At 41.3% G+C, this 14,219-nt stretch overlaps 1 protein-coding gene across 1 annotated transcript in view; it reads right to left on the bottom strand.

Moving 5' to 3' along the window:
• Positions 1 to 7,927: 7,927 nt before the first annotated feature.
• The window catches only part of HTT (huntingtin), a 188,178-nt gene continuing 181,886 nt past the window's right edge, over positions 7,928 to 14,219 (bottom strand). Inside the window, exons 65-67 of the mRNA XM_063457723.1 lie at positions 14,015 to 14,177; positions 12,286 to 12,446; positions 7,928 to 10,984 (exon numbers count right to left, since the gene is read on the bottom strand). Of these exons, the coding sequence (XP_063313793.1) occupies positions 10,765 to 10,984; positions 12,286 to 12,446; positions 14,015 to 14,177 (544 nt within the window). The 3' untranslated portion in view covers positions 7,928 to 10,764. The remainder of the gene's footprint in view (positions 10,985 to 12,285; positions 12,447 to 14,014; positions 14,178 to 14,219) is intronic.

The following is a 14,219-nucleotide window of genomic DNA, read 5'->3' as shown; positions in this document are numbered from 1 at the left end:
GATGCCCTTGCGTGAGGCCGGCTCAAGCGTGTCCGCCGGTGTTGCCGCTGGGAGTTGCTTCCACGCGTTCCGGTGCTGCGGCCTGTGGGGAGCAGTTGTGGGTAACTGCCTGCTTGTGAGGATGATCGGTGTTGCTGTCCCAGTGTTTGGTCGCTGGGTTAGGTGGAGTCGTGGGTGGTCTTGGTGGTTTACACCCAGTGGGCGCCTCGGTTTTTCCTTTTTCAGGGCATGCGTGTGCCGTTTGTGCCGTGCTTGTCTGTGGAAGGCTGTTCGCTCCCTTGGGGGGTGGCGGGGTCCCCGTGTCTGCCCTGGCTTGTCTGCCCTCCAGGGGCCTCGTGGGATCTTTGGCGTGGCGCGCCTGGTAGCAATGGCGGGCCCCACCACGTGTTTAGTGTTTGGCTTTCTTTGTGAACTGGGGGGGCTCCCCTTGTTGATGGCCACCCCCTGTGGGTGTGTGTCCCCGCTGTACCTGGTTTTGGTGGTCGGCTTTGAGTGTGTGTTTGCGCCAGAATCTCTGTATCAGATCATCCAGTCGCTGTTCCAACGATTTATGCCGCTCATCTGTCTCCTGCTCGAGTGCAGCTGCCACCATCTTGGAATCCATAGCTTGGTAATGCGTGCAGCGATAGCTGTCCCGTGGGGTTGTTCAGGTGAGTCGAGCTGCTTGGTGACCGGGATGACCCCCGCCGGTTGGGGGGGGGGGGGGAGGGGGGGGAGAGAGTTCCTTGCCGCGGTACCTGTTGCAGCTAGTGCCTCGGAGAGCGGCCGTCTCTCCGTGGTCTGTCCTCAGGTAGGCCGCAAGCCCCCTCGCGTCAGGACGGCTGTGCTGAGGGTCGTGGGAGGTACCGTTTTGGTCGGTAGCCCCTCCTGATACGAGGTACGGTGCGCAGCAGTCAGTGGGGTGTCATGATCGGGCGCTGTACCCCGGTTTTCCCCTCCAGACGCGGGAGCTCTGGCGAGGCACATCTGGACTGCTTGCCTGCTTGGCTCCGCCCCCTTTATTGGTGATTTTACAGAATTTTCTTTGATCAACTTAACAGTTTTTCATTCCGCCAATTTGGCCTACAATGATTCAATGATAATTTACAGTCTAGTGAATGACAGAGGATTTTCAAGATGGCCACCTGCATTAGAAAAATTGCCAGAACATCAAGTGGTAATTTCTGCTAACTTGCTGTTGCTTCATTGAAGGAAAATATTAGTCCAGGTATAGGCAACCTTCAGCACTCCAGATGTTGGGGACTACATCTCCCACAATGCACTTAAAGCCATAATGCTGGCAAAGCATCAAGGGTGATGATGTTCACAATATCTGGAGTGCTGAAGGTTGCCTATACCTGTAATTAGTCTGTTAGAAATCATTATATTGAAAACATTTTAGATATCTACCTTTATTGTTAGCAACGTAACCCATGCTATTCAGGGTATAACATTTAAAAAAAAAAAGTAATTATTTTTAAAATCTTCTTTTGAAATGCCAAGCATAAGTTTGTTCTGGCAATAGAGTGAACATTAAAACCTAGGTGGCAGAAGAAAAGGAAAAAAAACACAAAATTATTATTATTTTTTTTATATTTACACACACAGTGAGGTAAAAAAGTATTTGATCCCCTGCTGATTTTCCACGTTTGCCCACCGACAAAGAAATGATCAGTCTATAATTTTAATGGTAGGTGTATATTAACAATGAGAGACAGAATAAACAAAAAATCCAGAAAAACGCATGTCAAAAAAGTTGTAAACTGATTGGCATGTCACTGAGTGAAATAAGTATTTGACCCCTTCGACTTAGTACTTGGTGGCAAAACCCTTGTTGGCAATCACAGAGGTCAGACGTTTCTTGTACTTGGCCACCAGGTTTGCACACATCTCAGGAGGGATTTTGTCCCACTCCTCTTTGCAGATCCTCTCAAAGCAGGGCAATCTTTAACACGGGGCAAACAGGGCAGCTGCCCCGGGCCCAATTACTCCTGGGGGCCCAAGGCAGCTGTCCCGTGGGCCCCACTGCCCTAAAAAAAAAAAAAAAAAAGTTTCCCGGCCTCTTTAGGCGGGCCCCGCACTGTAAGGAATCCCACCGGGTGACCCATGCACTTAGGGCCACCCAGTGGGCTTGTACTAGCAGGGGCCCGGTCAGGCGCTGTGGCCCTTTAACAGCGCGACCGGGCCCCTAGCTTTTCGGCAGCGCTGGGAGGAAGTGAGTTCCGAGCGTCACTTCCTCCCATAAAGAGCTGCTGCGCGGGAGAAGAAGGACCTGCACGGGAGGGGGGAGGAGGAGGCAGTGAGGATGGGGGCTCCTCACTCACATCATCCTCAGGCAGCACACTGGATCCCAGGGATGCCAACCTCCAGCAAAAGGTAGGAAACTGGAGGGTGGGCTTAAAATGAAAATTTTATATGTATGTCAGTTTGTCTGTCCGTGTATCTGTGTATGTCAGTATGTCTGATAGTGTATGTGTCTGTGTGTGTCAGTATGTCTGATAGTGTATGTGTCTGTGTGTGTCAGTATGTCTGATAGTGTATGTGTCTGTATGTGTCAGTATGTCTGTCTGACAGTGTATGTCTCTGTGTGTGTATGTCAGTATGTCTGACAGTATGTGTCTGTGTGGGTCAGTATGTCTGATAGTGTATGTGTCTGTGCGTGTCATTATATTTGTGTGTGTATGTCAGTATGTCTGCGTGTCTGTATGTCTATCAGTGTATGTGTCTGTGTGTGTCAGTATGTCTGCCAGTGTATGTGCCTGTGTGTCAGTATGTCTTCTAGTGTCTCTGTGTGTGTGTGTGTGTCAGGCACATACACTGATAGACATACTGACACACACAGGCACATACAATGACAAACATACTGACACACAAATACACTGAAAGACATTCTGACACACACACAGGCACATACACTGATAGACATTCTGACACACACACAGGCACATACACTGATAGACATACTGACACACACACACACACACACACACACATAGACATACTGACACACACACACACACATAGACATACTGACACACACACACACATAGACATACTGACACACACACACACACATATAGACATACTGACACACACACACACACACATAGACATACTGACACACACACACACACACACACACACATATATATATATATATATATATATATATATATATACACAGACATACTGACACACACACAGGCACATATACAGACATACTGACACACACATAGCCACCATGGCTGATAGAGATACTGTGTGTGTGTTAGTATGTCTGTATATGTGCCTGTGTGTGTGTCAGTATATCTATCAGTGTTTGTGCCTGTGTGTGTGTCAGTATACGTATGTGTGTCAGTATGTTTGTCATCGTATGTGCCTGTGTGACAGTTTGTGTCAGTGTGTGTGTCAGTATGTCTATCATTGTATGTTTTTATGTGTGTCAGTATGTCTCAGTTTATCTGTCTGTGTGCGTATCTGTATGTAGTCAGTGTGTGTATCTGCTTGTGTGTCAGCGTGTTTACCTGTGTCAGAGCACCAACAATAAATACAAATACACCCCTTCATTCAAACTTCAACAATACATACAAACACACTCCTGCATTGAAAGTCAACACTTCATACAAACACACCTCTGTGTTAAACACCAAAATTATATATAAACAAAGCCCTACATTCAAAAACCAGCACTATACTTAAATGTACACTTGCATTCAAACTCTAATACTACATACAAACACATTCACACAAACATACTCCATACAAAAAAAATGTTTACATACAAACATAGTGCTAAATACAACCCTGCAAGCATGGGAAATTGGTAGAGCCCCAGCTGTCAATACATTGTTGGAGTTGCACGACAGATAGGGTTCTACCTTCTTTCCAACCTTGCAATTGGGGGTCCAAATGAAATTCTTGCACCAGGACTCTTTCTACTTTAGTTCGCCCACTGCGTTGGGGTGGAGGCATGATTGAATGCCAGGGAGTGGGTCCAGGGGGCCCAAGCAAATGCTTGCCCAGGGCCCAACGAATATTAAAGACGGCCCTGTCTCAAAGTCACTAAGGTTTCGATGCTGTTGTTTGGCAACTCAAACCTTCAGCTTCCTCCATAGATTTTCTAAGGGATTAAGGTCTGGAGACTGGCTAGCCCACTCCAGGACGTTAATGCGCTTCTTCTTGAGCCACTCCTTTGTTGCCTTGGCTGTGTGTTGCCTTGGCTGTGTGTCACTGTCATGCTGGAATATCCATCCAAGACTGATTTTCAATGCCCTGGTTGAGGGAAGGAGGTTCTCACCCAAGATTTCACGGTACATGGCCCTGTCCATCAACCCTTTGATGCACTGCAGTTGTCTTGTCCTCTTAGCAGAAAAACACCCCCAAAGCATAATGTTTCCACCTCCATTTTACGTTTCCAGCGTTCAGGGGAGAGGAGAAACAAGCAGCAACATCGGCGGACGGTGGACCTGCACACAAACTGTAACTACCCAAAGAACAATGAGCTGGATAAATACAGTGACATTTACTGTTTGTGCTATATATGTTTTATTTATTTTTAAAATGGAAATAAAGCTGAGTAATCCTTGAAAGATCTCCGGAGTAATTTATCTCTATATTGTGGGTTATATACAAAGTGGATACAAGTCATTATAACCAAAGTGTAACAGAATAAGATAACAGCTTAACCCTTGGAGTGCTGGAAAAAGAAAAATAAGTGGTTATCTTTTGAGATTTGGACTGCTCATTTCTGGGACTCTGTGCTGGAAGTTGTTTATATTTAATGAAAAAGTATTTTTGTGTGAGCACACATTCTGTATAAATTACATCTATAAGGTTAATAGGTTATAATTTCTCATTTTTTTGTACTTTCCAATTGGAGAGCTTTTAAAAAAGATTGTGCGCTAACTCATTGTCAAATACACCTCCATGTTTGATGGTGGGGACAGTGGTGTATCTTGGTTTTGTGCTGCCCTAGGCAGGACAAAACTCAGACACCCCCCCCCCGCGCACGCGCGCCACCCCCACCTAACCCTTCCCCGCCTTCTAAATACACACACATTCACTGACAGATACGCATACACTAGCTAACAGACACACACAGTCAGACACACACACTAACAAACAAACACAGTCGGACACACACACTAAAAGACACACACAGTGAGACACACACACACTAACAAACACACACAGTCGGACACACAAACACTAACAGACACACACTAACAAACACACACAGTCGGACACACACACACTAACAAACACACACAGTCGGACACACACACACTAACAAACACACACAATCGGCCACACACACACACTAACAGACACACACAGTCGGACACACACACTAACAGACACACACAGTCGGACACACACACTAACAGACACACACAGTGAGACACACACACTAACAGACACACACTGTCGGACACACAGTCAGACACACACACTAACAGACACACACACTAACAGACACACACACTAACAGACACACACAGTCGGACACACAAACACTAACAGACACACACTAACAAACACACACAGTCGGACACACACACTAACAAACACACACAGTCGGACACACACTAACAGACACACACAGTCGGACACACACACTAACAGACACACACAGTGAGACACACACTGTCGGACACACAGTCAGACACACACACACACTAACAGACACACACACTAACAGACACACACAGTCACAGACACACACACACACAGTCACAGACACACACACACACACACACACTATCAGACACACACAGTCAGAGTCAGAGACACACACACACACACACTCACATTAACACATTTTTTTTTATTTTCCTAACCTTTGGGAATGCTGGGGTTGGGGGAGTTCTCCCATTCCCTGGTGGTCCAGTGGCTGCAGGGCGGCGCTGGCGGGCAGGCTGGGCGGCCGGCGAGGGAGCTCTTCTCCTGAGCTCTCTGCTCAGCTCCCTCGCGCGCCGCCCGCAGAGTGAGGCTGGGATTGATTGCTTCTGTGGACAGGGGTCTTTTATACAGGTAATGAGCTGAGATTAGGAGCACTCCTTTTAATAGAGTGCTCATAATATCCGCTCGTTACCTGTATAAAAGACACCTGGAAGTCAGAAATCTTGCTGATTGAAAGAGGATCAAATACTAATTTCACTCATTGACATGCAAATCAATTTATAACTTTTTGACGTGCGTTTTTCTGGATTTTGTTATTCTGTCTCTCACTGTTAAAATACATTTACAATTATAGACTGATCGAGAGAGATCGTTTTGTGCATACTTATTGCAAAACAGTTCGAAAATAAGTAACTATAAGCACGATGTACAGCAAGTGTATGGTTTAATATTTTTCAAGTCATGTATGCAATATATAACCAGCAATCTTTAATTTAAACATACATTTTATTATATATATATTTGCTCTGTTGTAATTATGAAAACATATATTGCTGGGCTCCAGAATGCAAATCATCTATCATAGCCCAGGCTGATTGTTAAACCGATGCATAAGCGGAGAAAGGTGTATGAAATTAATTTATGGGCTGCAATGACACAGAAATGGAAATACAGGGTGGGGAGGATAGGTTCCAAATATATGCAACAAAAGGCTTCACGCACACATTTTTACAGAAGTATTTGTGTAGCATTTAAATCCCTGTACCTACCATTAAACTGAATACTTGTCAGAAAATAATGCATAAATCACATGTCCTATTTAATTCTCAAGGCTGAGAACAGCCACATTATTACAGAACAGAACCATATATATTTCACATCTATGTGAAAATCCTTGAACATCAATTTACTTATTAATTTGAAAAAGCACATTAGAGGTTTACATTATGTGTAATGGATTATTTTAGCCTAAGAAACAAAACAAAAAACCCTGTTAGAACACAAACGTAATTGTCTAACCTTGTGCCTCAGATTACGTCAGAAATATTAATCACAATTTATACAAAGGATTATTTGTAATGTTGGATAGGGTGTCTATGTCAATATACCAAAGCCCACAATAGTGGTGATGGTGGACTAGAAGTTATTGACTAGGTATATTAGAAATCTACCATATCTGAAGAGCTGCGCAGTCACCTGAAAGGAAATGGAATCTTTGTTAAATTAAGTAGATGTACAAAATTAAGAAAAAGCCAATTCCTACCTTTACTATAGGACCGGATCATTCAGCCATATGCATGCACCTTGGGTCAGACAGTGTTTGAATTTACAGTTAGTCGGTCTGATTAGGTCACTGCTCTGTGCAGGGAGTGAAGCAGGGAAGACCATAGAGAGTTTTAAACACTGTCTGACCCAAGGTTGTTTATGGTTGAAGAGTCTAGTTATATACCAACGTTAAGATGGGCTTTTCTCATTTTTATCTATTTACACATACTTAATTTAACACAGAGTCTTCCTTTTCAAATCTTGATGAAGGGGACCATTAGATTAAAAATAGTGTTGAGGTGACCGTTGCCATTTAAGAGAAAAAAGTAAAAAATAAAAAATAAACTTGCCTTCAAAGTTCCTACAACTGCACTTGCAGATGTAATTGTTAGCAGCCAGAAGCCTCCTCCTTTATGACCAGGACAATATGATTCTGGTTTATGGAGTCCAATCTTATCCAATAGGTCTCTGCCCAGCAGGGAGTATGGGATAAGTAGTTTTCACCCAGTTGCAGTTCCACCCATCAAGCAGCAAGATAAACTTATGTTACCCAATAGCAGACTTACCATTGTCAGTTTATACACAGCCTGGTTTACTATTTTACCTGGCTCATGATCTTTCTAAGGTACGGAGGTTCAAATGTGTTGATCATCAAGGGATACTCTTGTTCATTCTATCGCAGTTCTCTATTTTAGCATTTGCTTAAAAATATATTTAAACCTACTTAATATTTTATTCAAGTGGCATTCTGGAAAAGTTTAGATTAGGGACATATGGTAAAGGTGAGATTTACTTATGTGAACTTATCCCTCGTGTGCACGGGCATCTTGTTCCATCATGTCTTCTTCAGAGGGAGTCAACATCACTGCTGTACTCTTGCGCATACATTGAGGTCTATGGAGGATCCTCCATCGATCGAGACAATTCCCTGAAGCCGTCTCTGATGACCGCTGTCTGGATTGACACTATAGCTCCACTCACAGTCTAAGAAAGTCAGGTGGAGGAAATATATGAAGACAATGTAGTCCCTACTTTGTCTTTTGACTGGGCTGGAAGTTCAGTAAAATTCTAACACAATCAAAATTAATATTTCTTGAAGGTTCTCTCTCTTCTTTGGAGAGAGGGTGACAGTGCCACTTTAAGTATTCACACACAATATTCCATGCACAGCAGAACTTAAATCCCATTAATGACAGATTAACGTCAAACGGAACAACAACAGATTATTTGCTTAAATATCAATCTGAGATACCTTAAACTATGCATAATAACGGAAAACGGTATGAAAAGTATAGAGCTAAACAAATTATTTACTTCAAATTAAGCCTTGTAAAAAATAAAATGGTTTGGGTTTTACTTGCCTATATTTTACATTTCCCAAGACATGCTTAAAAGATCTCTATTCTATTTAACAACAATTGTTCTGACATTTATAAAGTGTATAACATACCATCTTGGATCATTAATGAAAAGGTCATGTTAATTTTATGTGTGTTTTTTTAAATACATTTGTCTCTACTTGAAAATGCAGTTTTTCTAGGACAAACAAGATGCTGCAATAGAAAACATTGTATACCTTTTAACTATGAGAGAAACAAGGCTAGTCATTAGAGGGGTGAAAAGCAGCAAGACACTTCTGGATGTGCACTGATAGCAGGGCATACATAACTCTAAGACTACAACTCCTATCATGCTACAGGGGAGAGAAGACTGCCCACAATGTAAGCACTTCACCCTTCATTCCTGAGGTCCTAAGGCTCTAATCAACCATCAATGCCACAAAGATGATTTACTTCCAATCACACATGATCAACAAGCACAAATGGCTTTGTCTCCCAGGAAAACATATGCAGACGTACTCCATCGAATACTCGAAACCAAACTATATTGTAGGTGAGAAGATCACTCCTTTACTTGCATACATTTTTACTAGTCTCATTTGTATAGATGTAGCTTCACCTGTAGTGCTTAATTTACATTGTCTGCTTTGTGTATTCACTGCTGTTATCAGTAACCTAAACGCCACCCGTCCATTCCCTACCTTGTACTGAATGATGATTTTTTTTTGTCTCTTTTTTTTTTAAATGCTAATAAATATTCAAACATATTTCTGTGCAAATATCGGTGTATTCTCTGGTTTTTACGAGTGTATGACAGAAATATGGCAGATTAAAGTGATGGTTCACTTAGGGGTGAGGGACATGGCATAATTACCCAATAAGAAGAAACTATAAGGTTCATTCTTTAAACTGTGAATTGAATTGAATTACAAAATTCAGACTAAGTCAAATTGGAGGGAAAACAAAAACAAAAACCACTACATTTTGCAATTTGGTTTAGAATTCACAAAAAATCACAGTTTAGTGAATAAAAACATTTAGGATGACATTCTGCAAACACCACCACAACACGACTTGCTATCACAGGGGCACCCTGCAGATAATCTATGACAAACTTTGGCTGTAATAACCATTACAGTTTTAAAGTTAAAGAAAAAAAACACACACCTCTTTTTAAAGATTTAGAATTGGAACAGTGGTCGATACTTGAATGAATGGAAGCCACAATATGTTGCCTTCCATGAAACCGCTACCATTCTATTTTAAATCTATGAATGTGAGATGCCAGTGGTATGAATACGAGGAAGCAGAAAATAGATATGGGCTGCACATTTTTAAGAAAAGCAGACAATACAGGTGAAATGACATGTATAGTGGCTTTGTTCATTTAAAATTACAGAATATCATGCACCGTAGGTTTTACAATTATACATATTTTACATGATATAGAAATATAAGTTAAAACCATTTATGCCAATAACCAAGTTATTTGTAGGAGCGGAGAAGATTACTGCAGTGCAAATGGTGCACCGATGTTCTTAAACCACAGTAACACTTATATTAGACAAAGGAAAGAGGAAAAGAAAAAAAAAACACGGACTTGGTAAATATTCTCTTACTGGTTCCTATGCTTGAAACCCGCGATGGCAGACCTTGGCTCATTTAACTCTGTAATAGCCAAATCGGAGCCAAATCCTTGTTGAACATCATGTAAAATGCAGCTCATGAACATCTGCCAAGATTAGCCTCTACTGCTTTATCCTTTTGGAAGTTGGAGAGGTGATGCAAATTTTCTGCTCACCATTCTTACCCTCACAGTTTTAATTATAACGTAATTCAAAATCCCCCATATATTAACCATGCTGCCATCAAGGCAGCACAGAGAGAAATAATTCAGTGTTACATTAAGTGCAATCCTCATAAATCTGAAACCTTGAAACAAAATCAATACAAAAGTATTTCACAAAAAGGAGGAAGTTCTGTAAAACAAATTAATAGGTATATGTTGAGCTTTTTAGTCTATGTAATTTTTTTCAGCAGGAAATTCCTACCATAAAACATGTACAAGTCTAGAACGATGACTTTTACATTCACTTTAGTAAAATCTAGGTGTGATCAGAACGTATTTACAAGACTAACATTCATAGCATAACAGGTGCCACATTACAGCTGTGGGTGGTGATATTTAGTTACAGATTGATTGGAACACAGTTGCCCGCAGATTTTAACAAGTGCTTTGTTTTGGCTTTTGTCTGTGTTGCAATTTCTGGAATAAACCTCACCACTGAGAAACTGTCATCTTGTGAACATTTTGCAAACACATCAAAAGCCGGTGGTAGGGACTTCCGGGAGAAGCTACCACCTCAAATACAGATTGGAAGGCTCTTCGATCCAGTTCTTCATCTATCTGATGCCGATAAAAGTCTATGGCAACCAGGCAAAAGAGGTTGATGTCCACTGGCTCAGATTTTCCCATTCTGCTTATAACATGAGGAAGACTGTAGTGAGGGTTAAAGAAAAAATCAAAAATATGGGTGGAAATAAAATGAATCTGAAATTGGTGCTCCGTTAATTTTGCTAGCTTCGATACGTTACATATAAGTTACACAGCAGCAGGAGCCAGTTAACACTCTACCACAAGGAGGTGCAGATAATCAATTTAAAATGCCAATAGTTTGATTGTTGGGCCTATAAAAACAGGACATTCCTTCAAACAACAAGAACATATAGCCAGATGTTGATCTGTAACTTTGGCATTACTTGGATTTTAGTTGACTGATTGGTTGAATATACATTTTAGTTGACAGATGGCTTTATATACAAACTAACAAACTGCACTGGGAATCTTGGACAATGGTTTGCCAAGTTGCCCTCACCCAATGCCCTTTGAGTACAGGCGCTCTGACAGCAATTAAGCACAGTACTTTCACAAGCTAGAGGTCTGGCTCCAGTAGTGACAAAGTGAATGACCATGTGTGCGGTTTCATCAAATGGCACACAATTATGATTCCCCTCACCCCTTGACAGCATAATATTAAACATGTCTCAATGGCTAAAAATACATAAACAAGTATATATATTTCCCTATTACTGGCAGGCTTTGTAACTGAATTTCTAACAATCTCCAAACTAGTATGAAAGTTTCAAGAAAATCCCCAGATGGCGAACACTGTGCTTCATTTGTTGCATAGCTGGGACGAATCTAAAAGCTGGAAAGCAGGCTTTGGGGGCTACTTACTGTGGTATTATTCAGCTATCTCAACTTACATGGATGGAGTTTAAGGTCTCTTTTTCCCCATAAGTACCAAAACCAAACCAAAAAGATACATTTTGAATTATGCACATCTCTATAGTAATGGACCTGTGCACTAAAGGATGTGATGAATGTTCCTTTCTGGTGAACAGGCTCTATGGAATAACTCTGGATTATAAATGCTTGGCCTGAATACCGGTTACTTTATAAACCATTTACCCATTGGGACAAAATAAATCCCAATGTCCTGAGTTTGGTTCTGTAAGAAAGAGACCCCTTTACAATTGCCATCACTCACTGGATCTCACAAGTGAATTACAAAAATGTAGGGCAAAAAATTCAGATGTAAAAGTAGCCGGTTTTAAAACGTTTTCCAGTGCAGCTATACTTGCCTAAAATGTGCAATTTGGCTTTCAATTCACCATTCAGTAAATAATCTAAATTATCCAATTATTGCCCTGTAGATTCCACACTTGCTCCAAATGGGGCCCAGGTCTTTCACAGGCCCACTATGTTAAGTGTGGCGAGTGGAAACGATAAGGATACATTGCTGAAATCCATTTGCTAGTTGAAGCACTGACAAAGAAACAGGAGAGGCTCCACATCGCCATGGCAACTGGAGTACGCTGTGTGAAGTTCGAGAGGGACAGCATCACCCAGTCACGTACCATAGAAGACTGGCCAGTTGTGTGTAAGGTCTGAAATACCTATCAAGGGAGAAAAGTTAAAAAAAAAAAAAAAAAGTCATTCACAGGCCCACTTTGTGACGGGTAGGGCAGCATTCTTTTGCACACAGCATCCATATTACATTAATTGTATCAAGCCCTAAATGACATTTAAAGTAAATTGCAGAATGGACAGCATGTTGTACGAGTACCAGTATCTACAACCAGTTCTTATTGTGGTTTCTACAGATTAGCTGATGCGAACTGCAGTTTTTTTACGCACTTGCCCTTAGTTAATATGCCACACACATAATGGATCCTGACTATTTTAATATGCTTAATCTAATCTAGACACGCCACATGTGCACTCTGAATGTGTGCAGGTTGCATAACCTAGCGCAGAATGGGGGATATTACAATTTTGACCTGTTCCCCGTCAGGTGGGGTAGCAGAATTTTCCTCTGTGGGACTTTCTGCAGGAAAAGGTGTGAAAGTCAATTATTACTGATGGAAAACCGAAACCGAATGCAGCATTATGCTCTCTGTGTGCCCTCTGCATGAGCCCTATGTACATGAAACAAATACAGGGGAAAAAACAAATAAAAAGGGAAAATGAAGTCACTTTTATGATGGCAGATAATTGTTGGAAAGGCACAATGATTGTAATTTTGTAGGTCAATTTTGGCTATAAGGTTTCTAAAAGCAAGCAAGGTTTTGCTTGTTTAAATTAATACATGTAAAATAACAGAGGATTTCATGCCTATTGATAACAGGACCTATGTAAATAGCACGGTTTGCTCACGGAATTCAGAGCACATGATCTCATGACTAAGTCAGCAGCTGTTAAACAGAGGAAGCCATTGCAAAACCGGATTAAAACTAAATTAAGGCTTCTGGAACACAGATTTCTATCTAAGCACTACCGCTTCCTATCTAAGTGGCACTACCACTAACAGAAAAGGTGAAAGAAAATAAATACTGCTGTCCCGTCATAAAACACTGCAGAATATAAAAAGCAAACGAAGAGCGAGAGCTGAAGAGGGTTCAAAATTTTTTTTACAACGAATGGGGTATAGCAACACAAAAAAAAATAAAAAAAAATAAAAAAAGATTCCCAGATGTGATGCAGGAAAACAAAACAAAGTGGACAATGGAATCACAACTTCTGTTTCTCATATCAATCTGTGCAATAAGAGAAGCTAAATACATTTAGACTTCTTGTCCAGGAAGTGTTTACAAAGGCTATGCGAGTCTTATGCAGGGGAGGCGTGGCTACGGCTGCATAAACAAAGTGAAAGTGAGGAGAAAATTGAGCAGTGGGACTTTGCCACAGGTCATTCTAAGGGTTTTTCAAAGTTTCCAGGCAACTCAAACATCCTACATCAGTGTGATTTCACTCTGGTTACAGCCGTGTCTTTTAACATCCAAAGAGTTTTGTGCTGTAAGTGTTTTAAATAATAATTATTTAAAAAAATAACACTTTGCTCACAGAAACATTTCCCAAGATCAGCTTAAGAGCCATTGACTCCAACTTGGAACATTGCAGATTTTCAAATTGTATTTGAGTTCAGCAACCATGAATTACATTTGCCTGGGTTACAGAGACGTACCTTGTACACTACTGTAGCCATGAACTGAGGATAGGGTTGCTGGTTGGACAAAAACTCCCCAATGACTTTGTTCATTACGTCTTGCGGAGGGAAAAAGTCGTCTAAAAACTGTGGAAGGATCCTGGCCACAACGCGAGCTTCGAAGGGGAAGCCTTTCCTTATCCTGGAACAAAGACAATAAAATAAACAGTCAACAATCACCACT

Source organism: Pelobates fuscus, chromosome 6 (assembly GCF_036172605.1).
Source record: "Pelobates fuscus isolate aPelFus1 chromosome 6, aPelFus1.pri, whole genome shotgun sequence".
Taxonomy (NCBI): Eukaryota; Metazoa; Chordata; class Amphibia; order Anura; family Pelobatidae; genus Pelobates; species Pelobates fuscus.
Note: the sequence above shows the minus strand (reverse complement) of the source record. Positions and strands in the feature narration are given on the sequence as shown.